Source organism: Colletotrichum navitas (genome assembly GCF_030913465.1).
Source record: "Colletotrichum navitas strain CBS 125086 chromosome Unknown LY79scaffold_100, whole genome shotgun sequence".
In the NCBI taxonomy this organism is placed as follows: domain Eukaryota; kingdom Fungi; phylum Ascomycota; class Sordariomycetes; order Glomerellales; family Glomerellaceae; genus Colletotrichum; species Colletotrichum navitas.
The window spans coordinates 69,152-95,661 of record NW_026850646.1 but is presented as its reverse complement, the minus strand read 5'-3'; the positions used below and the strand labels follow the sequence as shown (position 1 = coordinate 95,661).

The 26,510-nt window shown below is 51.4% G+C and overlaps 5 protein-coding genes across 5 annotated transcripts; 4 read left to right on the top strand and 1 right to left on the bottom strand.

The window, feature by feature from the left end:
• Positions 1-227: 227 nt before the first annotated feature.
• Positions 228-2,273, top strand: LY79DRAFT_677261 (cytochrome P450; the record flags this gene model as incomplete). The annotated part of the gene is made up of 7 exons (XM_060564480.1): positions 228-467; positions 535-571; positions 623-714; positions 780-864; positions 925-1,602; positions 1,751-2,148; positions 2,223-2,273. The coding sequence occupies 7 exons, from the start codon at positions 228-230 to the stop codon at positions 2,271-2,273; spliced, it is 1,581 nt and encodes a 526-aa protein (XP_060408728.1).
• A 2,509-nt stretch (positions 2,274-4,782) lies between these two features.
• On the bottom strand, positions 4,783-11,632 carry LY79DRAFT_583919 (uncharacterized protein; the record flags this gene model as incomplete). Its single annotated transcript, XM_060560366.1, has 6 exons — positions 4,783-5,259; positions 5,327-5,415; positions 5,471-5,869; positions 6,005-10,187; positions 10,262-10,951; positions 11,009-11,632. The coding sequence occupies 6 exons, from the start codon at positions 11,630-11,632 to the stop codon at positions 4,783-4,785; spliced, it is 6,462 nt and encodes a 2,153-aa protein (XP_060408727.1).
• A 1,061-nt stretch (positions 11,633-12,693) lies between these two features.
• Positions 12,694-13,729, top strand: LY79DRAFT_594166 (putative retinol dehydrogenase 12; the record flags this gene model as incomplete). The annotated part of the gene is made up of 2 exons (XM_060561659.1): positions 12,694-12,769; positions 12,822-13,729. 2 exons carry the CDS (start codon positions 12,694-12,696, stop codon positions 13,727-13,729), a joined length of 984 nt encoding a protein of 327 aa, XP_060408726.1.
• Positions 13,730-15,325: 1,596 nt separating this feature from the next.
• On the top strand, positions 15,326-21,839 carry LY79DRAFT_641984 (uncharacterized protein; the record flags this gene model as incomplete). The annotated part of the gene is made up of 4 exons (XM_060562368.1): positions 15,326-17,117; positions 17,190-17,302; positions 17,370-20,969; positions 21,102-21,839. 4 exons carry the CDS (start codon positions 15,326-15,328, stop codon positions 21,837-21,839), a joined length of 6,243 nt encoding a protein of 2,080 aa, XP_060408725.1.
• Positions 21,840-24,160: 2,321 nt separating this feature from the next.
• Positions 24,161-25,276, top strand: LY79DRAFT_594164 (quinone oxidoreductase; the record flags this gene model as incomplete). The annotated part of the gene is made up of 1 exon (XM_060561658.1): positions 24,161-25,276. The coding sequence occupies one exon, from the start codon at positions 24,161-24,163 to the stop codon at positions 25,274-25,276; it is 1,116 nt and encodes a 371-aa protein (XP_060408724.1).
• Between the last annotated feature and the right edge of the window lie 1,234 nt (positions 25,277-26,510).

Genomic DNA, 26,510 nt, shown 5'->3' with positions numbered 1-26,510 from the left:
GTGATAGCGATGGAACTGTCACATCTCCAATCCCCTGTGGGCTTTAAGATAATCGGGAATGGACAGTCTTCGGCAAACACCCGCCTCTCCCGGATGGGCCTTGTCTGTCGTAGATGAGTACATAAGGTGCCGGCGCACCCTTCAACTTGGACCGTTCGTCCGTTGCGTCCCCAAATTGCCCCGATCTTACACTCATTCTCACTTACAAGGACAACAAAGCCCATAACATGACATACGCCATCCGTCTCGTCGCTGCGGCGGGCGCCTTGGAAGCCCAAACCTTGCAACATTGGACCGCGGCTGCGGCCGGCCTTGTCTTCGTTGTTTTTTCCCTGCTGGCGCAGCGCTGGCTTACCGCCGACCCCCTGGCCAGAGTGCCGGTCGTGGGGAAGGGGAGTAGGTGGGCTCGGAGAAGGCAATTCCTGCAAGGCAAAGGACACCAGCTTTACATCGATGGCTACAAGCAGGTCCGTGTGGTCCTGCTCGACGAGACTGACTGTGTTAAGAATTTTGCTCCTGACTATTTTGATTTAGTTCAAGGATACCATCTTCCGCATTACAACGGCTATGGGTAAAAACCTTCGTTCACTTGTTGGTACACCACTGACTGGTCCCCCCTTAGACAACGATACTATCTGTGTTCCGCCTAAGTTCCTCTCTGAGCTAAAGAAAGCCCCTGACGATGTTATTAGCTTTGATAAATCTATTGACGAGGTATGTAGCTCTCCGTTCAGTGACACCTTATAGATGTGTATATCTGTAATACTGAGTTTCCCAAGACCATGCAGGTCAGGTACACAAAAATACAAAACGGTAGCCCTATCCTGATCCATGCAATCAGGGCGTCGTTAACGCCAGCTCTACGTCAGCATCACCACACATTATATCTAGAAGGCAACCATCACTGACCCTCTTCCATAACAGCCTGGCTGAACTCAAGCATTGCAGAGGAGGTCGCCGAGACGATGCGCCTTGAGCTGCCCCAATCCACTGGCTGGAGTGAGGTTAATATGACCTCCAAGCTCCTCCGCATCATCGCCATGGTTTCTGGTCGGGTCTTCATTGGCCCCGAGCTGTGCCGGGACGAGAGGTATATTAATGCATCTATTAACTATACTCTTGACCTTGTGACTGCTGTGCACGTCATTGGGCTAGTCCCCTCCTTCCTGCGGCCTCTTGTTGCCACCTGGCTGCCGACAACCCGAAAGCTCTACCGACGCGACAACGAGGCTGAAGCTATCTTCCGCCCTATTATTGCATCCCGCCGTAAGGCTGCAGAGAAGGGCAACGACTACCAGGAGCCGAACGATATGCTCCAATGGATCTTGAATGCGCAGGCAAAGTTTGGCGCACTTAGTGACCTCGACCTCGCCAAGATCCAGCTCAGCATTAGCTTTGCCGCCATCCACACAACTACCCTGACGACGACTAACGCTGTATACTGGCTTGCGGCAAAGCCTGAGCTTATACCTATACTGCGTGATGATGTCCAGCAGGCACTCCTTCAGTCAGGGGGGGAATTTACAAGCGGGGCTCTACAAAACATGAAGAAAGTTGACAGCTTCCTGAAGGAGGTCATGAGACTTTCCCCGCTTGGTGCTGGTATGTATAATCTCCCTTTTTTCCTACTGTTTTTTAAGGTCTCTAGGCACCTAGCTATAGATTCCTAATCTATTTGTATATGCTAGAGAGGCCTTAACAAGAGACTACAGAAAACTAACATTTCTATCTTTGGTTCCGCTGCTACCAGGAGCCTTCCAGCGCAAGGTACTCAAGTCCATGAAGCTCCCTAACGGTCAGACTATCCCCAAGGGCCTCTTCGTTGAGGTTCCTATTAGCGGCGTCAACCTTGACCCCGAGTTCTTTCCAGACCCAGAGGTGTTTGACGCCCTCCGCTTCTACAAGCTCCGTGAGGCTAAGGAGCACGCCGCGTCCGGCACCCAGGCCGCCGAGGTCGTCATGCAGGCCCAGTTCGTTAGTGTTGGTGCCACTCATCTGACGTTTGGCTATGGCAAGCACGCTTGCCCTGGTCGCTTCTTTGCTGTTAATGAAATCAAGATGATCATGGCCAACCTCCTGCGCAATTACGATATCCGGCTGCCAGACAACGTCAGTGAGAGGTACAAGAACTTGATTTTTGGCGCAAGTGTAAGTACCTATTTTTAAGAAGATTTTCTCTTGTGATCAAGATAAGGCGCTAAGCAATATTTAATACTTTCTAGTCCATCCCTGACCCCAATAAGACTATTATGATTAGGAAAGCTGTAATATAAGATACAGTAAACTTTCCCTTTAGGCGCAATTAGACCTTATGAACCATGAGGTAGATTCTCTCCACTTTTACCCTAATCTTTCAGTGATATATAACAATACATAGATGCCCCTATTTAAAGTACTATTTATTTAGAAGTCCTCTAAAGGACCTCCGGATAAGACATCACTGAGGTGGACCGGCGACGAGGGCGCTGGTGAAGAAGGTCGTGGTACTGGCGACGACGGCGGCGGCGGCGGCGGATTCTCCTCTTTCTGAGACATAATCAATGTAATTATAGCTTGTTGTTAGCTTTTTTTAGATCTTTGTATGCTATTTACTGACTTATCGTTAGTCTTCGTTGAAGGGAGGCAAGTCCGTTTTATACTTGTCAACATTCTCAGCCCGCGCGGTCATATTTATCAAGGCCTACACTGTGGGTTCCAGTGAACGTCCTGCAGGTATCTGTTTCCTGCGTTATGCATAGCCATGAGACGACAGACCGGGCTGTCTGCCTGACTAGACTGCTCGTCAAACGGCAAAACTACAAATTCGGGAACCATGGTTGCATACTAGACGGGCAAGGGGAGAAGGAGAGAGGGAGGGAGGGGGAGAGAAGGAGGGAGGGAGAGAAACATATGACCTTTAAGTTACTGATTAGTTTCTGTTTTAAACTACTTTGTTTTTATATCTAACGGCTTTTCAGATAAACAGTGTTATTTTCAGCTTACTTGTGTGTAGCCCTGCCATTTTATATTCGGTCAAACCCACCGTTAATGCGACAGCTCTGCTACAACAGCCAGGAATTTCTACCTGTGTCTTGTGAACCTACTCTTTACTCTCCCACGACTCAAAGACATTTGCTCATTCCCATGAACAACGACCATACAAACCACCCTAGGTTGGCTGTAACGGCTCAAGATGGCAATGTGCCGGTGTTCCGCAATGCCACGCCGCCGAATGAGGGCCCTATGAGACCGCCGGCTACGGAATTTCCATGCCAGCAGTGACCCGTATGGGGCAGCCAAACGTTCGAGTATGCATGGTCTGTAGGCAGTTTTGTGAGCGCTGGATATCAAGCGCAACAGCGATTCGACGTCCCTGGGACGGCTCTAAACTGCATGACAGATGGCTTTGTAACAGAATCTGGTGGTTATCATTTTCACCAGCATCAGAACCCCCAAGAATTCCGATCGCCTGCTGTTCCCTTTAGTCCGCCCAAGCATTGGCCAGGGCATTTTTCTCCTTTGCCGATAGCGTCGCAGCCTTATCTCGACAGTCAAAGTCTGACCATAAGGCGAGAGAGTTCGAAGAACGCAGTTAATATAAATATTAAACCGCTCACAATGCACTCTCTCTGACTATTGAGTAGACTCCAAAACTAGAGCAGTTAAGAGCTGCTGACGAGTCGTTCCCTAGTACTCCAAGTTCGTACGATAACCCAGGACAAGCTCATCACAACCACAGGGAGTGCAGGAACAAAGCTGCCGCGAAGACCGCAGCTAGAGCTGCTGCGAAGCGTAGTCGCGACGAGACGAGGCAGCACGAGTTAGACCTTATGCGTCAGGCGGAACAACTCACCGAGAATCTAACGGACCTCGAGGCTTACGTCGCGACGCTGAAGGATGAGGTTCTTAGTCTGAAGCAGGAGATCCTCCAACACAGCGACTGCGACTTCGAACCGATCAAGAGATATATCTCGAGCGCAGGCACTATTCAGCAGGCTAGAAAACGATGTGCATACGCAACGCTTACTTTTTCGGAAGGTTCCGAAGGGCTTTGATGAGATGGACTATCAACCTACTGTTGCCGAGCGGAATGTTGAGGAGCTACAGGCAGAGGTCGATGCAAGTAGGTCCAGGAAGTGTAAGTAGGTCAGAATGAGCCCAGTTTCGAAGTTTGCCAACAATGAAGCTATACAGAGGGCTCAAATCCAGGTGGGTGAGTTTGAAGATAGGACAGATGAGTCCAGCAAGTTTTAAAACCCCAGTGACGCCAGAAGTTGCACCGTCGTAGCTTCATAATACATTTAAACACTCGTTGAAGTTGATGAGTAGAAATGTGAGGGCATCCATCGGAATTGCGGTGGCCGAAAGTGGGTTACGGGCGATTGGCAGTGACGGTAGGCTGAAAGCATCCCGAGGATAATCACTAAGTTGATTGCTGAAGAAGTGCTATGAAAGTTTGATCTTGAGAGAGGCTCAGGTCATCCGATATACAAGTCTGTTCTCCTGAACACTTCCTCTGTTGACTAGTGAGGTTTGTCCTCTCACTCGGGAGCGTTCACCAGGTGAGCGCTCGCCATTTCATTATCTAGCGCTCACTTTTTTTTATCCTTATGTGATATGTTCCATTGTTCTCCGTCTCTGAGAGTCCCTGTTACTCCTGTGATTTCTGTATAAAAGTGTCCTGTAGCCGGCAGATGCGCTGTGGGGTGATGCCTGGTCTTGTGATACCTAACGGGTCGTAACAAGTAATAGTCTACATAACAACATCCTAATACACAAGACACTAAAGACATAAAGACCTGATTACAAGAAGGCCTGCGAAGTTAAAAATGCAAATCCCGGAGCTACCGTCGCCTGCCAAGTTTCGTCGCCGTACTTTAAGCCGTAATCGAATGTATGTCCTGCATTCTCGACTGGGAGGAGCTGGCATGGCACGCCGGCTGCGCACAGGGCGTCGTAAAGCTCTATCGCAGAAGCCAACGGTACAATGTCATCCTCAACACCATGGATCATAAAGGTAGGGGTGCGGTATGATTTTCTCAAAGCATGCGTAAGAGGACAGATGCTTTCGAGATGTTCAGCATGCACAGGCTGTAAACACGCGTCAATATCGCTGTCTTCGTTGCGTGCTGGTATGCCTCGCATCAATAGGGGCAAACAGTGTCCAGGCACAAGTGCAGCGCAAATAAGTTGCGAGCGTAAATCGTCCTCTCTGGCCCATTTGAATGAGTAGTAGTCAGTAGAAAATCCGTGCTTCAAGATATCGTCATACTGCGTTTTCTAGAAATGGGTATGACGCGTGAGCAATTGATACAGACCATTTTCATGTGGTACAGTTGATGCTTACTGGCTTTCTAGTTGACCTCTTGATCAACGGTCTTAGGGCACCTTTGACCTCTTCCGATAGGACATTGCGCGGAGACTGTTCATGAGTCGCTGGAATCATGTTAATGTCATGTTTGAAAAGTTTCGATAGAGTTGATGTTCTTACAGCCGCTTGCCCAGGCAACAGGGGCGTAAAACGTGAGAACTGCTTTCAGCGTGGGCAAGCCGGCGATTCGGCTCATCCAGTCGAGAGCCATCGCCAGGTGGCCACCACTCGACCAGCCTACAGCGACGACATTGCGAGGGTCAACAGAGAGGCCGTTGTTACCGGCGAACGAAGGCAACTTCTCAAACACCCATCGATATACATCAACAATATCGGCCATTGGACCGTCGACTAAGTTTACCTCAGGACACAAGCGGTAGTTCACGCTGATTGTCAGAAACCCGCTCTTTAAAAGGGCAGTTATGGCTGAAGAGGGGATGGTGGCTTTGGACAGAGCCATATGTCCTCCACCATGAACGAGGATGGCTGCAACAGAAGACAGGTTAGCAATGATATAGTCTTGTAATGGAAATTATGCGGTATTTCATAATGTCTGCACTACTCATTCTAAAATATTGAGGGATAGAAATCCAACAGAGGGTAGCCGAGAAATAGATGAGAATGTGGATTAAAAGGGTTGGTATCAAGACGTACCCACACCCAAGGGCCTCGAGCCTTGCACTGTTGGCATGTGCACATCCACTTCAACGCTCACTCCGTCAACATCCTTTACCACAACCGTCTCCGTCTTGCTGATGAGGTCAAACGATTCTTCGCTAGACGCGGTATCAGCCGTGACTTCGGAGGCCCTGTCACTGGTGCTCGAGGCAACGGAAGGGCTGATGCTACCGGTGCCGCAGGCGTCGATCAGAGATTGAAGGGTCATGTTGCCTAGGTCGTCGGTCGCAAACTGTTTCTTGAACAAATTGTCAATCTCATCTGCGAACTGAACAATGGCGAGAGAGTCGATTCCCAGTTCAGTCATGGTCGAATCACCTGGCATCTCACCGGCCACGGCGCCAGTGTATCTCGCGACAATGTCACGCACCAGTAGCACAGCGTCGAGGTTGGAGCCTTGCGATTTTGCCTTGGGCTCTTCCGTAGCTCGCGTTGGAGGTGCAGAGACAGGGTGAGGTGATGTCGGTACTTGAGGTTGATGAGCTATCTGCTTTGCAGGCGAAGCCTGCAAGGTTGTAGAAGGCGCAGTGCTGATTTGACTGATATAATCTCTTTGAAGCGGCGCAGCTGGTTGAAAGACTTCAGAGGCATACGGCGGCAGCTTTGTCTTCGGACCGCCGGCCAAAGAGTCGAGCACCCGGCGAAGAGCGCTCAGCTGAACCAACGAGAAGCGAACCCCAAGAACGGATGCGACTACGTCACCGAGCTCGTCGGTAACATAGATTTCTCCAGTGATAGCTTTGGCATTCTTTTCGGCATTAAAATGGCTCGTCACGGTCCACGAGCCCGTGTTGTTCAGAAGGCGGCAGCCTGGGGAGAGAGTAAAGCTGTCAATGGATGAAACGAGGAACGCCGAGCCTTGAGGTACGTGCTCGCTCGTGTTGATAGCCAGCCCAAGTACCTGTACAAAGTTGTCGGCAATTGCTGCGTCTGCCAGGTCCAAGACAGAACTTTCCGTCTCGTGTTGTGCCACGAGTTGCTTGGGGGACTTGATGATTCCAACAGCCCAGTTTCCGTGCAATGTCAGAGACTCGATACCACGCAGGACGTGGGAATAGTCTACCACGGTCCCAAACAAAGTGTACACACGCCGGGATAGAATGGTCTCGGCGTCAGGATGCGCCTTTAATTGCGCAGTGCGATCGCCAAGAAGGGTCTTAACATGTCGCATATCGGCCGATGGCACAAGAGCGACAACTCCACGGACATGGACTGTAGGTCGATCAGATTGGTTGATGCGCGTACTCTCAATGGCAAATGTCCATGATCGGTCGTGGCCAGCTTCCAAATCCAGCAGGACTGAAACCTGAAGGTCGGGACTCAAAGTCAGCGGGTGATTGAAAGCCAAACTGCCGAAGTGTAGTGCCGCGCCGGCTCCAGGGAACTCGCGTTTCCCATTTGACTCGTGAATTTGGACGGCCATGCCCACACACTCCATATACATAGAGGCAGGGCACATGGGTTGATCACAAACGGCATGTCCTCGGACAAGTTGTTGGAAACGACTACTGTTAACGTTGACAGTAAAGCGATTTGACTCGAGCGGCGAAGGAGAAATTAGCCTGAACGATGAAGTTGCGGTTGTAACCGGAGCGGGAAGCTGTTGTTGTTGTTGAAGAGCCTCGTCAAGGCGTTTCTGGAGCTCGACAGGGTGATCAACCCATTGAGTCCAGAAGGATTTGCGCGAGAATTGATATACCGGGAGTTTGATCGCCTCCAAACCGGTTGCCCCAATCCACGGCCAGTAAGTTGCATCAACTCCAGCGCGCCAAAGGCCGATGGTGGTGTCGCAGATGACTGTCTCAGGTTTACGAGCGGCCTTGAAGTTGATGGGGAAGAAGGCGTGCGTGCCAGCGTCCGTCACGGCCCGCTTCACCATGGGAATGATCGGCGAATCGGTTCCGGCCTCTAACCAGACACTGGGCCCAAGGCTCTGCGCAAGTCGCGTAATGGCTGCCGTGAAGAAAACGGGGTTGCGAGCATGTCTTCCAATGTGGCCATTGTGCGGCTCGTTCTCGTGTGCTTCAGATGTACACAACTCCAGGCGGATACGGGGCTTTTGAAACTCGAGAGAATCGTCCAGCTTCTCAAGACCCGGGAGGAGATCGTCAACAAACTTGGAGTGAAAGCCGTGCGTTACATCGACATGCTGACAGCGCGTGCCCTTGAACTTTTCGGCCACGACCGCCTCAGCCCGTTCAATTTCGCTTGTAGTGCCCACAACGACGTAACTGCCTGATGAATTAAAACAAGCAATTTCAAGACCTTTGACATGGTCAATGAGAGATTTGACAGTGTCAAGAGGTGCATGCACCGCCAACATCTTGCCTTTTTCTTCACCCCAGGCCGTCTGCATAAGCGAAGCACGTTCGGCAACAATGCGGATTCCATCACGCAAACTGAGAGCCCCGGAAAATGCCAAGGCTGTAAGCTCGCCGAAGCTGTGTCCAACAACAGCGTCAATGTGCAAGCCCGCATCCTCCCAGGTTTTGGCACAGCTGTACTGGATCGCGAAAGTCGCTGTCTGCAAAAGGAGAACGTTCTGATCAACCTTGTCATGGTTAAGAACGTCATCTACGACGGGTGGATAGCCTAGTTCGCTCAGGATAGAATCACACTCGGCCAGGTGGCGCCGCAACTGTGGAGTAGTGTTGTACAGATGATTATCAAGACGAACAGTGCGCTGTGACTGGCCTCCAAAGACAAGTACCATGCGCTTTGCCTTGGGTGGCACCTGAGTGGGTGACGATGCTGCTTGATCTAGAGCAGCGGCCAACGCCTCATGGTCTCCGATGTTGTTAACAGGCAGTACGGTGCGGTACCGATGGCGCTGTCTCTTCTCGCTCAGGGTCCAGAGAAGTTTCCCTACGTCGGGCTTCTCAGATCGCACCATGTCGGCTAAAGCACGACAATTGCCTGCTAGACTGGCCTGACTAGCTGCCGTGACAAGGAGAGGCAAGCTAGTGATGGGCTCCTTGTCTTTTCTCTTCTTACGGTCCAGCCACCAAGCACTCTTCGGTCGTGCGCTAGGAGACTGGCAGACCACAAGCGAGGCGTTTGATCCGGCTGCGCCGTATGAGTTGACGAGAGCCCTGCGTACGTTACCGGGCGCATCCCACGGCTGCACAGCTCCGGACGGGATGGCCATGTTCCAGGGTTCCAAGGACCCAATGTTCGTGTTGATGTTCTCGAAGCTAGCCTGAGGTGGGATTTTGGATTCGCGTAACATCGCCAATACCTTCATCAAACCGGTAACACCCGCAGCGGCCTCGGCATGGCCAACATTGCCCTTGACTGAGCCGACGAAAAGTTTTTTGTCGCGATTAGCGTCACCAAACACAGCACGAAGGCCACCAATTTCATTGGGGTCCCCAGCCTGTGTGCCTGTCCCATGGCATTCGATATACGAGATATCTTTGGGTTGGAGACCGGCCGACTGAACAACACGCTGATATAACTGCTGCTGTGCCTTTCCGTCCGGTAGCGTGATGGACTTGGACAGCCCACCCTGATTCGTGCCAGCCGCGGGGATTACAGCAAGAATCTCATCACCAGAGGCGACAGCGTCTTTCAAACGCTTCAAGACGACGAGACCGGCTCCGTCTGCGCGGCAGTATCCGTCTGCTGAGACATCGAAGGCTTTGCATTGGCCCGTAGGGCTCAGAAAACGGGCTTTGGCAAGATCCAAATAGTAGTTGATACCCCCAAGGATATTTGCGCCGCCAGCCACAGCCATGGAACAGTCGCCCGCCCGAACCGCAGCCACAGCTCGACTGATAGCAACCAGAGAGCTGGAACAGGCTGTGTCAATGGTCTCGGACGGACCATACCAGCCAAAGTGGTGACTGATACGGCCGCATTGGAACGCCTGCATCGTGCCAATAGCAGAATACGCTGTAGGCGCGTGGGTGGATGTATGCTCGTTGTACTCAATGAGTGTGCCGCCAATGAAGCAAGCGATGTTATGGCCCGCTTCCCTGCTGTATGATCGGTGGCCCAGGTGACCATAGGAGTCCAATGCTTCGTAGGCAAGCTCGAGAAGGATTCGTTGTTGCGGATCCATCCAGGCTGCCTCGGAATGGCTGAGACCGAACAACTCGTTATCAAACTGATCCACGTTGTCGATAAAGTTGCCAAACCACTTGCGTGATGCGGTGAACTAACAATAGAGCTTAGCATTGATTCTGGTCGACTAGGTGACTTGAAGCCAAGTTTGGTTTGATAGGAACATACCTTCGGATCGAGTGACGCCCTGTAGCTCCCAGAAATGGGCACTCGATCGGGACGGACTTCTTCGCATGTAGAAACACGCTTCTCAAGAATCTGCCACAGCTCATCTAGGTTGTTGGCGCCAGGAAGGCGGCATGCCGAGCCGACAATGGCGACTGCGTCGTCACCGTAGCTGGCAAGCTCGGCACGTTTCTGTGCAACCTCTCTAAACGTCAAGACAACGTCGATTTTGGCAATCTTCAACGATGCCTGGTGGAATGGCTCAACTGGAACACAGTCGTAGCCTCCAAGGAGCAGCAGGGAGTGCGAAGACTCATTGCTGTCCTCACGAATTCTTTTGGCTACCCGCTCAACCACCTTATACCATTCACACCGGCCGCACAAAATATTGCCAAGGACATTCTTTGTCAGCTCGCTCGGCGTCTCCTCCAGCAGACGCTCTCCATCCCAGTTGGACTGGACCGGAACATTGAGAGCTTCGGCGCCCGGTAGATGAAAAGACTTGTTCTCGGCGACAATGGCTAGCATATCATCCAAGTATCGGGCGTTTCTGGGGTCGTGGCCTGTGCCAGTTGGATAAGTCTGGATCGAGAACATGCGGTTTGCTGCGACGTATTCCTTTAAAGGCGCAAGCTCAGACTTTCTTCCGGCAAAGCAAATTGTCACGGGGTTTGTGGTTGCTGAAGCGTAGATCTAGTAGTTGACGGAATTAGTGAGATGTCTCGACGCTATGATCGATGGCGGTCATACCCCTGGAAACTGCTCCATGAGTTCCTTATCCTGGCCCGGGTGCTTCAAACGCACGATCAACATGTCGGGCGCGTTCTCCGGGGGGCCAGTCTCGCCTTCCGACATGTAAACACCCATTAGGAAAGCTGTTCGGTAGAAGTTCCCAGCTCTTTGGCCAAGTTCTTCCTCATTCGCCGAACTCGCTACAGCGATTGTGCTCAGCATGCCGCCGCAGTAACCCTGGATTCCACCAGCCCCGAGTGCAGCAAGGACTTCGGCCTGTGTCTGACCTGACAGCTCCAAATACGAGCACCATTGGCAGAGTCCAGTCAGGAGAAGGAGTGGGAAGCTGACGACGGTGGAAGGCTGGCTGGCGATGACGCCTGTCTCCCCTTCTGCGATCCATTTGGCAAACGCTCTAGCGAATTCCGCGCCGCGATCACCAACTGCTACATGCTGGGCCCTTTTTTCGTTCGCTAACAGTTCCCATATCGCTGGGGTCTCCTCTATAGCGTCAGCTAGTGGTTTAAGGAAAGGACTTCCGACGATTCGGCGACGCAGTTCCGCCAAGTAGTTCTTGTCAACCAGGAAAGGAACAGGGCAAAAGAACGCCGCTGAAGGCGCGTCAGATGCTTGGTCGCCCATGGCAGTGTTGGGCCGGGGTATGTCAACGCTACAACAGAGAGCAGAAATTACAAGGAGAGATGTAAAACCCGAGTCAAATGAAGTGTATAAGTGAATGTGCTAAGAGTGTTTGCGTGGCAGGCGGATGGGTGATGTGCTGGCATTGTCGATTGTAGGCGGCAAGGCCAAGGCTTTATCCGTCTCAGCGGTTTGGATGTATGTCTGTCACTCAACCACAAGTACCATAGTACAGCGGGCTATGAAGTGTCCATTCTGCACCATGACCTCGGCCTCCTGCTGTACCTAGGCAAGTTACTCAAATGGGCAAGAATTACTGGAGCCAGATACGGAATGGAAGTATCAGGCTTAATCTTGACTCAAAGCCAAAACACAGGGTCCGGCAACTTTGATAGATTGCGACTGGTCCGCCGAACGAATCGTCAATAACAATGTCAACTAGGATACAGTCCATGGGTAGTTTCTCTCTGAAGTTGAGCTCCGAGCCTGGTCCCTGCCATCTCATGTGGAGCCCAGTACCGGTAGTGAGTTCAATACGGAAATCCACTAATTAAAACACCTCCCGAGAGATCTACAGGACACGACATTCTCGGAAAAAGAGCGAGGTCAGGGGAGGCGTGTATATTCCACCCCCCACGCGTATGAGTGGATCAATGGATAGCAGGCTACTGGCACCCTGGCGCAATCATAGAATACAATGGGCTCATCCTTACCTATACCGTGTTCCTGCGATCTGTTATGCACGATGTGAATGTTTGCGGTACGTTCTCTCGGAAATCTATGTGGGTGCGCAACTATATAATGCAAAACAGGGGATAGAGATATCGGAGGCATCATCACGGAGACTTTTGCCTTGTGTTGCAGTTGGTTGCCCTTAACTGCGTGTAACACGCGGCGTCTGTTTTCTTTAGTTCTGACTGACTAGAGTGTTGTCACTGTTCCCCAGCTGAATAGCTAAACGAACATTGTCTTACTTTCCCTTTTTTTACAAGGTTATATCCCATTTCTTCTCTTGGCCTTGCCTCCTGCCACGCATCTCTCTCAGCCAGCCGACAACCCTCAACATGGTCAACTTTGGACCAGAGACGACTGCTGCTGCTGTTATCAGCCACTTTGCTGGTCAGGTCCAAGGACACACATGTCAGTAGAACAATACATGTTTATTTTTGCAATACTGACCCAACCTCCCCAGTTCTGATCAACGGTGTAAGCCCCGGAGGCATTGGGGCCGAAATCGCTGTCTCCCTTGCGGAAGCAAGCCCATCAAGGCTTATACTGATTACCACCCCCGATGATGCGAGCGGCTTACAACCTGTCCTTGAGGAGATCAAGCGTCGCGATGCCTCGGTCGTAGCGACTATCCTGACTGCCAACCCCTCTTCCCTCTCTAGTGTCAGGAACTCGGGGCAGAATATCCTGACAGACCCAGGCGTGTCTCAAATCGACGTGGTAATAAACATACCGACTGAGATGCCTCGACCGTATACCAAAACTGAAGACGGACTTGAGTACCTGCTACATACCAACTATTTGAGCCAGTTCCTCCTGACCAATAAGATCCTGCCGAAGGTTCTCCTAGCTGAAAGACCTCGCATCATCAATATCTCGAGTAGTGCCAACAAAATTGCCGGCATGCGTTGGCACGATCTCAACTTCGAGGAGCCGGGCTCGTACGAGCCTTGGACAGCTTACGGCCAGACAAAAACAGCAGCCATTCTGTTCACTGTCGCTCTCAACGCAAGGCTTATATCGGCCCAACAGCCGAGCTTCCGCTCTTACGCAGTCCACCCGGGTGGGGTTAAAACCAAGCTACAAGAGAATCTGAGCGAAGATTCTCTCAAAAAGGCGTTCGAGGGTACCAAGAAGCGGTTTGGAGAAGAAACGGCCAATGAATTCTTCCGGTGGAAAACGCTCTCTGCTGCGAGCTCGACGCCGTTGAGAGCCGCTTTGGACCCTGATCTCGCCAATCATGAGGCAATCTGGCTTGAAGACTGTGAGCTACTTCAGGAGTCAGTCCACTTGGATGCCCGGGCTACGGACCTCCAGAGTGCGCAGCGATTGTGGAAAATGAGCGAGGAATTGATCAAAGAGAAATTCTGAATATGTAAAAATTAACGTACGGATTTGAGTAGTCCTAGTTTAACTTTTGGTACAAGAAGCACATTCATTGAAGCTGCAAAAATCGTCCAACCACGTTTCAAATAGTCAGATCCTGTCAATCCGCATAGAGCCTGCAGCGCAGCTCCTTCACAGTTTGAATTTCAAGGTAATGGCACTGCTTGAGGCTGTGTCCGAAGAATAACTGATTAGTGACCGGTTCTTGGTCCACTGCCACGTAATGAAGCGAGCGGTACTCGTGAGTAACGATTTGCTCTCTAAGAACACGACATCAAGCTGTCTCCATATCTGATTGAACCTTATCAGCTGAAGATGTCAAGGAGCACAAGCTGCGCCACAACTTGCTGGTGTAGCTTGTATCTGGAAACGTCAGTAGGTTTAATAACTTATTTCAGGGAATCGTTTCGTATTGCAAGATCGCGTTTTACATCAAATAAGATGCGATAACCAAGTTGAATGCGGCCAATTGACTATAACCACCCCCCGTTGATGCCATACATAGCAACATGGCTCCGCCCGCTGCGCTCCATGACTCGTAGCGCTGTCTCTAATCAAGTTAGGCTTAATCATTGGAACTTGAAGTCCCGTGACGAACATGCCCGTCTAGCCGATGGTCAGGGTCAACATGCTAGGTGTCAAAATCAGTCATGATCCGAAGTATCACAATATACAGTTGTGGGGATCCTTGTTTTATGTGTACATGGTACAGCGAAATATCTTTGACACTGGACCCAAATGTTCGGTAGCGGTTAACAGGCAGACACTTTGCGGGGCAATACTTGAGTCATCAAAGTACCTCTTGAAGTCTCTCGCTTAATCCTGCACAGACCTACGTATAGACCTACGCATGGACTACCTAGTTTACCCTTCTACTTTAAAAAAAAGAAGAAAATAGAGATGTTTTTATTAGCTTAAAGTATATCTAGAATATAGTAGTATAAATTAAATTTTTAGAGAAATTTACTCTTAAAGACCTTCTTAAGAATAAAGAGTACTTAAGCTATAGTATATACTACTAAAAAGGTTTTTTTTCTTTTCTTGTTAACTTAGGAGTTAAAGATTTAAAGTTAGTAGTGTAGTAGTAGAGAATTTGAAGTTGGTGGTGTGGGGACAGAAGTAACCTAAGAGGAGGTGGGTCAGTACTTTGAGATAGTCTGAGATGCTAAGGTTTGACCTGCAAAGTGTATGCCTGTTAACCGCTACCAAATGTTCATCCCACAATGTCTAGGTTTCTGTGACAGAAGTAAAGCAAGCCTGGGCCGGCCGACGGAATGAGCCAATGTCCTGGCTAGCCTTGCAAAGATGAGAATATCGGTCTCGGTCTAACCACTACAGAGGAAATTGCTTGCTAGTGTAGTCATCTTGCTAGTGTGGATGTCTATCTGGAACAGGAAAATCACCGGTAATATCATATAAAGCGGCAGACCGTGCCCCAATCTGTTTTAACATCATTTTGATGATGTGACTTGATTAGTCATTCAGGGCCTCTTCCCAAATCTTCACAGCTATTATTGCCTTATACTCCTTATCAAGTACATCTGTCTTATACCCACTCTCTTTACTTTTACGCATATCACCATGGCTGTTCCGTCGAATCACGTTCTTTTCTTCGGGGACCACATGTCAGACAAGGTGTCAACAATAAAAAACATCGTCCGTATTTCCAAACATAATTCTGCTCTCCGGCGATTCCTAGACGAAGCCAATGATACTCTTCAGTTGGAATTCTCTCGTTTATCTCGTCTGGAGCACGGATGGGACAAGAAATTTGATTCTCTGATTGAGCTGGCCGAGGCGAACGCCAGCGCTGACAAGCTCGCGGGCGGGCAGAACGGTGTTTTGACCTGCGCACTTTGCTGCATTGGCAGACTTGGAGAACTGGTTGTCCAGGCTGACTGGGATCCATCAATTCTCGGAACAGCTTCTTGCTCCCAGGCGCCGGTTGAAGTTGTCGGTCTATGTATGGGCCAGCTTCCTGCCGCAGTCGCGGTCGCAGCAAGAGACACATCACAAATTTTCACACTCGCGAGAGAAATACTCAGAATAACGATCCGTATGTCGTACAGCATCTGGCAACGCATGAGACTCATCGACGCATCGCCTGGTAGCTGGTCACAAACATTCCTCAATGTACCGACAGAAAGCGTCACACAAATCCTCGACCAGTTCCACGAGCAATGCAAAGTTCCGACAGTTCGGCGCATTGCCGTTGGGGTTACGTCCAAAGGTTTTGTTACCCTCTTTGGGCCGCCCACCACACTTGCGAAACTGCAGACCTGGCCAGGCGCGGAAGAGTTAAGAAACGCAAGACAGGCCCAAACCGAAGCGGGCGGCTGTGTGCACACGCCATACCTACCCCGACTCGACATAGATGAAATCTTAAGCGAATGCAGCAAAGAATTACTAGAGTGGCCTCTGGACACCAAAAACAAGTCACGCATGGCCAACACCGACAGTTTCACCTGCTATGATCATTCGACTCTGGGTGAACTTCTGTCAAAGGTTATCGAAGATATTGCTCACAATGTCTTACGCCTTGACGGCACTCTTGAGAGCTGTGCGTCCCGTCTCAAAGCCGACGGCAACACTGAAAACATCAAGGTGGTTGTGATGGGTCAGAACGTACATGTTCCAGCCTTGACTGCAGCACTTAACAATGCCGCTATCAGCCACAAGGTCGTGACGAGTACCTCTCCATCCTCAAACATACCACCGGCAGTTCCAGATAACGAGCAATGCGGCACGGTTCAGTCGAATCGGGGACAGTCGGGGCTCATTGCCATCATCGGCATGTCAGGTCGCTTCCCCGATAACGACACTATCCAAGGATTCTGGGACGATCTTCTGGATGGGAAGACACATATCCGCGAAGTACCACCCAATCGTTTTGATGTCAAAAGCTGGCATGATCCAACACTCGAAACAAAGAATAGCACGACGGCGACCAAGGGTGCATGGCTTGCGAACCCTGGTCTTTTTGATCACAGACTCTTTAATATTTCTCCTCGCGAGGCTGCTCAAATCGATCCAATTCATCGTTATTTCATGACCTGCAGCTACGAGGCTCTGCAGCATGCGGGATATAATCCTGGTGCCAGTTTGAGCATGGACGGGTCCAACGTCAGCACTTTCTTTGGACAATTGGGCGAAGATTGGCACGATGTTATCCACGAGCAGGGCGCAGACATTTACTATGTCCCTGGCATAGCGCGGACATTTGCGCCAAGCAGAATTAATTACCATTTCAAGTTAGGAGGAGGGTCGTATGCTGTCGACTCAGCTTGTGCCTCTAGTATCACGACAATTGTCCTAGCGTGCCAGGCTCTTGCCTCACGGGCATGCGACATGGCCCTTGCAGGCGGTGGCAGCAGTACGTTTTTTCTCTTTCACGAACCTTCCTGATGATTCATTGAAGGAAAGATCTAACAGAAACATTGCATAGTGATGTATACGCCGGTGCCGTTCTCAGGCCTCAGTCGATCTGGCATGATTTCATCGACTGACGGGTGTCGGACTTTCCACGATGACGCAGACGGGTATGCCCGCGGAGAAGGTGTAAGTGAATTTTGCCAATTCGGGCGTTTGATGTAACAATAGGAAGTGCTGACGTTTTCTTTCAAAGGTGGGCGTGGTTGTACTCAAACGGCTCGAGGATGCATTGTCGGACAACGACAACATACTCGGCGTGATCCGTGGCTCGGCGCGCACCTATAGCACAACCACTACATCCATCACCCACCCCAGCCACGAGTCCCAAGAGCGCGTGTACAAGCGCGTACTGGCGCAATCAGGCCTTGATCCCTCAGAAATTGCCTATGTCGAGATGCATGGCACAGGTACCCAGGCAGGAGACTTCGAAGAGATGACTTCGGTCATCAACATCATGGCTCCCCCCGGCTCAAGATCGCGGACGAATCCGCTGACCGTTGGCACCGTAAAGGCTGCCGTGGGCCACGGCGAAGCAGCTGCCGGCGTAACCGCACTCATTAAGGTTTTGCTTATGATGCGGGACAAGGTCATTCCCGGTCAGCCAGGATGGCCTTTCAAGATCAACCACCGCTTCCCGCCCCTTGGTCCTCTGAATTTGCGGATCGCCACCCAACACTACCCGCTGAAGCCCAGTCCTAAGGGGGACAAGAAAATCAAGATCATGCTCAACAGCTTCGACGCAAGTGGAGGCGAGTCATGTCTGGCCATTGAGGAGCCACCGAGTGTCGGTGGTGAAGGAACACGCGCGAATGACCCTCGGACTGTCCATATCGTGACACTGTCCGGACGGACCAGCGCTTCTCTCGCCGGGAATCACCAACGCCTGCTTGACTGGCTAGAACTGCATCCAAATGTCAAGCTTGAGGACGTGGCTTATACCACAACGGCAAGGAGGATGCACGAGCCTCTGAGGGCGGCTTACGTGTCCAAATCCATCAGTGAGCTGGTACAGCAGCTTCATGATGCCAGCATCAAAGGCGAGTATCCCAAGGCCAAGGCCAAGCCTGCTGGGCGTATCTTCTTGTTCACCGGTCAGGGATCCCAGTATCCCGCAATGGGATCCGTGTTATTCAACACGAACAAGACGTTCAGGGAGAAACTCTTGGTTTACGAGAAGATGGTCACGCACATGGGCCTACCAAGCTTCGTTGAAGTCATAACCAACCCGGAGTATCTCGAAGAAGCAACTACGACGCAAATGCAGATGGCCGTAGTCGCATTAGAAATTGGTGTGGCAGAGACGCTTGTCCATTATGGCGTCACACCCACGGCTGTGATGGGTCACAGTTTGGGTGAATATGCAGCGCTTTGCATCGCTGGCGTTCTGTCCGTTGCCGACGCTTTGTATCTTGTCGGCCAACGTGCCCTGCTCATGGAGAAACATCTCACTCCCAAGATGTATGCCATGCTCGCCACTTCGACCGCAGCAGAGAAGCTTGAATCGGAGTACACCTCGTTAGGCCTATCAAGCTGCAACATTGCCTGCAAAAACGCACCTGCGGTCACTGTCGCCAGCGGGACTGTTGAGGACATTGAGAAACTGGAGGTGCACATGAAAGCCAAAGGGGCTCGGACCAAGCTCTTGAGGATCCCATACGGCTTTCACTCCTCGCAGGTTGACCCCATCCTCGGCGAATTCACTGATGTTGCCTCTGGCGTTGAATTCAAAGCGCCCCTTGTACCTGTTATTTCTTCGTACCTAGGCCGGTTCGTTCCCACTGGAGACCAGAAGACGTTTGGGCCCCAGTATCTGGCCCAGCAATGCCGGGGTACCGTCGACTTTGTGGGCGCTGCACAGGCAGCGGCGGTGGCTGAGAAGGCTTCTATCAACAAAACACTGTGGATCGAGGTTGGACCTGAGCCCATACTTCTCGGGTTAGTCCGCTGGACGCTGCCAGATCTTCCCCCAGCAAATCTCTTGGGGGCAGTCAAGCCGTCCCCATCTGACGATAACTGGAGCACCCTATCGGGAGTTATCAAGGCCGCTTATGAGTCCGGGGTGGATATCGACTGGCCCGAGTTTCACAGGAACTTCAAGGGCTGTGTACGCTTGCTGGAGCTTCCCCTTTATGCTTTTGACTTGCGGGACTTTTGGCACGAGCCATTCAAGCGTCCTGATCTTCTGCAGAAGGAGGCTGCCAGCCCCGCAGGGAAAGGGGCACACATTTGCTCATGCTCGCAAGAGCCGGCCATCCCGTCTAGACCCCTTTTCCCGCCGTCGTTCCCTGGCTTTCCCACTACATCTCTCCCGACAGTTGAGAGCGAGGATATCAACAGGACCAGTAACGAGATGTTGGCAGTGTTCTCTGCGGACACTGCCGAACGAAACTTGCTCCAAGCCATCGAAGGTCATGTAGTCCATGGCCATGTCATTTGCCCCATGAGCGTCCTCGTCGATATGGCTCTCACCGCTGCCAAGTACTGCCACTTCAGATTGCACGGCGAGTCCGAAACGCCTGTGATGTCGGTTACCGACATCGAAATGAGACACGCCCTTATTCTGCACCCGAACTCCAAAAATCCCGTTATTCGTGTCAAGGCGGTCATGCGCAAGAACGAGAGCAATGTGGCGATCCATTTCTCTTGGATCAAGTTCAATGGCGAAAAGGCCGACCCCAAGGAGGAGGCGGGTGGTACCTGCACGGTTCAGTTCGGAAAAGAGGAGAAGTGGTCTGCCAGCGTCAACAGTTCGCTGTTCCTTGTCAAAGCGCGCATTGATGCGCTTCGGGCTGCCGCCCGCGAGGGCCAGGCGCATCGGCTACGGAAGCCTGTCGTGTACCGCATGTTCGCCGAGAACGTGGATTACTCCGAACAGTTCCGCGGTATCGACGAGGCTATTCTTGACTTGGACTGTCGGGATGCCATCGCCAACGTCACCCTCTCCCCCGATACCTCGTCTGGAAAGTTTGTGATGAACCCCTTTTGGACGGACGCCCTGACGCACCTTGGAGGCTTCTTTCTCAACTCAGGCCTGCGCTACGACCAGCAGGACCTTCTTTGTATGGCGAGAGGTTTTGATACGTGGCGGGTTGTGGGCCACGGCAGTGTCATGCAGCCGGGAAAGACGTACACGAACTACACATTCATGCAGGACGTTGAGGGCAATTTCGTCGTCGGTGACTGCTACATTTTCGACGAGAACGACAATCTGGTTCAAACTCTACTTGGCCTCAGGTTCCAAAAGCTCAAGAGATCTGTGATGGATGCGGTCTTTGGTACCGTTCCCTCTACAGAGGGACCTGCTTTGAGACCGTCCATAATGAATCGGCAAACGACTTCGCCCAAGCCTATCACGTCCAAACCGGCCACTAAAGCTACAGATCAAACTGTGTTCGCTATCCGGGGCAATGAAGATACGTCCTCAACTCCGTCGTCTCTTCTTACGCCTACGGCGAGCACCTCAAGCAGTATCGAGGATGCCAGAAATCTGATGGAAAAGATCCTGTCCATCATTGCCAGAGAGGCAGGCTGCCGTCAAGATGACCTGGTCGATGAGGCGATGTTTCCTGACTTGGGCATTGACTCTCTTATGGGTATCAGCATCCTGGCCGTCATCAAACGTGAGACCGAGATCGATCTGGACTCGACCTTCTTCATTCAGTTCGAGACCGTAAAAGAAGCAAGAAACGCTTTGGAAGATATTCTGGGCGTTGAAAGCGCAGACGAAACGTCGCACCCCGTGGCCGAGTCACCCAAGGTTCCGGACTTATCGCTTCGACGCCAGCTGCACGAAGTGGATGATCTTCCAACGCCACCACCGGAAAAAGAAACGCAGAGGGACGGATTTCCGGCCTACTCGTCCAATCAAGTGGCGGCTCCAGTCATTGCCGAAGTTGTCTCTCATCCGTCGACGCTGCCCCAAGAGGGTGCAACAAAGCCAACGAGCATATCGGCACAAGGGCTTACTGCCAAACTGGTTCACCTTTCTGGTGCCAAGGCTGAGTCAAACACGAGGCTGTTCCTCCTAGCCGACGAGACAGGGTCGAGCCTCTCATATATTCAGCTTCCAGCTGTTACCTGCTCGAGAGGCAAGCCGGTATCGGTTTGGGGTGTCGAATCGCCTTTTACCAAGCATCAAGCTCTCCTAGCGGGTCATTCTATCCAAGAAATAGCCAAGATATGCCTGGAATCGATTCGCCAGAAGCAGCCCTCGGGTTCTGGCCCCTTTCTTCTCGGCGGTCTCGGTGCCGGCGCAGCCGTAGCCATTGAGGTCGCTCGCCTAATCGAATCTGAGTCGCCCAGCGACTCAATCGGCCTCATTCTCCTCGACCCCTCGGTAACTCCCGCCGGTATAGAGGCGGCTTCGAGCGCTCCTGGTGTTCGGCTAAAACCAGCACACAGAGAACATTGCTCCGGCATCGCGAAGGCGATGACAAGTTACGCTGAAGCTGCTGGCTCTCTAACTCCGATGAAGGTTGGAGCAGTGGCGGTCGTGCCAGACTCCGCTGACTCAAGTGACCGAGATTTTTTGGCTCGAATCATGCCTGACATGCGGATCAAGACTGTCGGCTCTGTCACTGGGAAGGGTGCGTTGATGCGTTTTCCTGCTATAGCCAGCACCAGTAAGAGCTATGTTGAGGCAGTGAGAGAGATTGTGATGTAGTTGTCAATTCACAGTATTCTATATTAACTTAATGTCAGATCTTTTCTACATTTGTTCGGTGTTTCAACCGCTTTCTTTGGGGGGGGGTTTCTTTTGCCCATTGTATTGTTAGTATTTAGTTGCCCAAGAATAAAACTGTCCAGTCACAATCATTCAAGTCGTTTCCCAGAACCTCAGCGTGGCGGAGCGGCACAAATATTGTTCACTAAGGTCTCTAAACTGTCAATCAATCAATGTAGGCGCGGAATAGAGTCAATGTATTCTAGATGAACTTCACACTAATGTGGGAATCGGCTGCCATCACGGCCGTGGAAAGCCGCCAAGCCTACATACAAACAGTCTCTCATAAGAGGTATCCAATGGTAGCAATGTCGAGATGCCATTCAGTGGGCTCGGGAGCCAAGTAGGTTCCAAGTCGTCTGAGCCGCGGACAAGACATCCACCACTAATTAAGTCCGCGCCAAACTTTACACAAGGCGGCTAAACAAGCTCATCACTCAGCGCACAGCGAGCCCAACCCTTGTATTATGCGGCAAACCGTAAGTCTAGGCACGCCCATCCTTGGACCGTTGCACCCTGACATCAAATATGGGTCATGTGAAGAGAAGGGCGTGTGCATGAGTCGGAGCTCGGACACTACCGTGGGAGACAGAACCTTAATAACATGCAGCCCACTCAGAAAAAGCTTAAAAACGACTCCATCGTTACCGTATCCACTCGTTAGATTCGTACACTGCACTGACCATGGGCTGCTGGATAGGGCCTAGCGGGCTGGCAGAAACAGGGATCTAGAAGTGGCAAATGTAGGGGTTAGTCAACGTCAGCAGCAAGTTTGGTGGCAAGGGTTAGGGTTAGATGGGTGGGTGTGTGGCTAGGCTGGCTGACCGCCTTTTGAATTAGGCCTAGTGGGTGGTCAGTGCAGTGTACGAATCTAACGAGTGGATACGGTATACCGGTACTCCCCTCACCCCCTGTTCTGCAGTATATAGCTACACTCCCGTAGGGACTAACTCTAGCGGGCGTAACAGGGGTATGCCGTCTGGTCCGGCTATGTGCCGTGCACGTAGCATATGCGGGCGTAGCATCCCGCCGATCAGGGGTACAGCCTCAATGCCTGTTCGGACGTGCCAGGTGCTGTGTGTCGATCGATTATGATAAGCTTTCAATGATTTTCCTAGTACGGAGTACTACCTATTCCACCCTCTTCCCACCCTTGTCCACCAATATTCGTCAGGATCGGATTATCCCAGAGTAACACGGCATACAGTTGTGGGGATCCCTACTTTTGTGTGTCCATGGTACAGCGTAATCATTTGACACGTATCAACGCGTACGGGAACCATTCGGCTTAATATCAAGGAATTGATTGATACGAACCCGAATCAACCCTGCGTAAAATTCTTTCTCAAGCTCATCTCACGACACGTAATGGAACGACATATGGAGCCGATCTGTAGCCGCCGTAGAGTCGTTTGGAAGAAATCCACAACAACACACCCTTGATCAGGCCCAACGGACGTCGTGCAACCTCATTACCGTAGACACTGGTGAGATCCGGTAAAAGCTAGGAAACCTACTAACGGTAAGGGGTATCGCGGCCGCTGTGAGAGGTATAGTGCGCTGGCAGAAACAGGGATCTAGAGGTGGCAGAAGCAGGGGTTGGTTATTTACGTCAGCAGTAGGCAAGTAGGCAAGTGGGTGGATAGGTGGGCTAGTGGGTTGACCGCTTTATATATTGAGATTAGCGTGGTAGATATCCGCTAGCTGCTCTAGGATATCGGCTAGCTTTCTCAGGCTAGCGGGTTTCCTAGCTTTTACCGGATCTCACCAGTGTCTACGGTATTTGGTTCCGGGCCCCGGGCGTGACTCACTACAGGCGTAGGCATCACTTCCAGTACGCTGCCACTGCCAGTCCCTACCTACTGAATGGTTAAGGCGCCGAGACCCCAAACGCGCAGAGCCGTCAGATTGTATCACGGACAATACAGAAGGGATGGAGGGGCTGCCGCCGCCTCCGAGGAAGCGCACGAGAGTAAAGAGGTGGGGGAGTGAGTATTTGTAGTTACATCTTAATTTTTTCCCCAGTACCTACAAAAGCCTGGACCCTCGCCCAGCCTTTCGCTAGTAAAGGTCGTTCTGTCAGCTTAATCAAAGTAAACCTGTGTCCTCGTTAGACTTCTCATTCTCCGATCACTCGTTGCTGGATCACTCATTGTTTAAGTCTACTCATTGAGGCGGCCAGACCTCTTGCATGTCAATCAAAGACGGATAAAACACAAATCAACATGTCGCCATCCAACCAGCCGTCGGCCTCTAGCAAGATGCGTGCCATCGGTATCCCGGATGGCAAATACGGGCCAATTGAGAATTTGGAATCTCGAGAAGTACCCCGTCTCGGTACCCCCCCGGGACGGTGGATCAAGATTGCTGTAAAGGCGGTTTCTGTCAACCCACTGGACATCAAAATACGCCAGGGCACGTACGACGACACGCCAAACTACTACAAAGTCGTACGATCAATCAACCCGTATTTGGAAAACTTCCACGCCATGGGTGGCGACATCTCCGGCATTGTAACCGAGCTAGGCCCAGATGCCAGCTTGTTCAAGGTCGGTGACGAGATCTACGGGGTTGGGAGCGCTGTGCGATGGGGCACGTACGCCGAGGAGGCCATCATCGACGAGACCAAGGCTGCCATCAAGCCCAAGAGCCTCGACTGGACGCAGGCGGCGGCTATGCCCCTGACGTACAACACGGCCTACGAGTCCATCGTCGAGCGCCTCGAAGTGAAGAAGGGCGAGAAGGCGGGGCTGCTGATCATCAACGGAGGCGGCGGCGTTGGAGCCGTGGCCATTCAAATCGCAAGGCACGTCCTGAAGCTGCCCGTCGTGATTGCGACGTGTTCAAGGCCCGAGACTGCCGAGTTTGCCAAGGCCATGGGCGCCACGCATATCGTGAACCACCGCGAGGACATTGTCCCGCAGATTGCGGCTCTCGACCTGCCCCGTGATGTGCCGCTCCGGTATGCCTACATTACCAGCCGCACGGAGCAGTACATCCATCCGATCGGCGAGGTGCTCGCACCCTTTGGCAAGGTCTGCAGCGTCGTGCAGGCTCACTTTGACATGTACGGGTCAAAGTTCATGAGCAAGTCGTTGACCTTTAGTTGGTGCTGGCTAGGAACCGAGCCCTTTTACCGTCACTACACTTCCATGGCCTCGACAGCCGGGTGGTCGTACCCGGAAATGCACCACGAGTGGTTGACGGAGCTGGCCAGGCTGATTGACGAGGGGGTGGTGAAGCCTCACCTGACAAGGAGAGCGAAACTCACACTGGAGGGCATCAAAGAGGCGCACCGGTTCATTGAGTCAGGCACAGCGATCGGCAAGATGGCCCTGGGCGTAGATGACGAAGGCGAAGGCGAGGCATTTCACTAGTGAGTGGATGTTGCCTCGGCTTCTACTACAATAGGTAGATAGCAATATATCCGATGCATGCTTTAATGAAGACCACATGCTGGCGGAAACAAGCTTTGGGGCAAACTGGATACTGCAGTGGATTTCCCAGCCTTTGGCAAAAATGGGTAGCGGTTAACAGTCAGACACTTTGTGGGTCAAATTTCAGACTATCTCAAAGTACTGACCCACCTCCTCTTAAGTCACTTCTGTTGTCCCCACACCACTAACTTCAAATCTTCAACTCCTAAGTTAACAAAAACTTCTCTAATAGTATATACTATAGTATAGTTATTCTAAATTAAAGGTAGTATCCCTAGGGGTAAATTTCTCTAAAAGTTGAGTTATACTACTAAATTTTAGATATACTTTAAGTTAATAGAGATATCTCTGTTTTCTTCTTTTTTCTCAGTAAAAAGGTAAGCTAGTCTATGCGTAGGTCTATGTGGAATAAGCAAGAGACTTCAAGAGGTACTTTAATGACTCAAATACTGCCCTGCAAAGTGTCTGCCTGTTAACCGCTACCGAAAAATGAAGCCACCTGGCACTCGAAAAGATAATATGCCTGTAACCATGGGCTATTTTTCCAGCCTCCAGTAAATGTTGTGATTAGCCAATATCCGATATTCTCATCCCATGCTTATGGTCCCCAGTAAACCGAGTTTTACAACAAAATCCCTCTTCTCTACCCCGGCTCCTAATCCGGAATCTCACTAGCATGGCAACGTTTCACCGGCTCTCCCTAGCCCAAGTTCGCGAGTATATCCTTCATCATGTCTTTGCCGGACGGCGGAATGACTCGTTGATACTTCCCCACGAACCCGCCACCTACTACACCATTAAATCGACACCTCAGTGTGGAAAAAGAGAGATATGTGGTCTAGACGGATTCGTGCCGTTCTCCAGCGGCTATGCGAGAGAATTAGCAGCTCACATTGGTGTCCAAGAAGACCGAAAGACAGCTAGAATCTCCATTAGCAAGGGAGCGCGCTGGATCATTCGGGCGTGCGCCTGTCCTCACCGCGGCCCAGACGGCATATGTCTGACGGACTTTATGTTGATTCATCTTGAACCCACACATATGTTATCTAGCAAAATTAAGCACATATATGCCGTTCGTGTACGCTATGCTGACTTAGTATTCCGTCACTCATTGTTTGGCCGCCTTCCTCCCTCTTCGCCTTTCTAGTATATCAAACAACCGTTTACACACCTA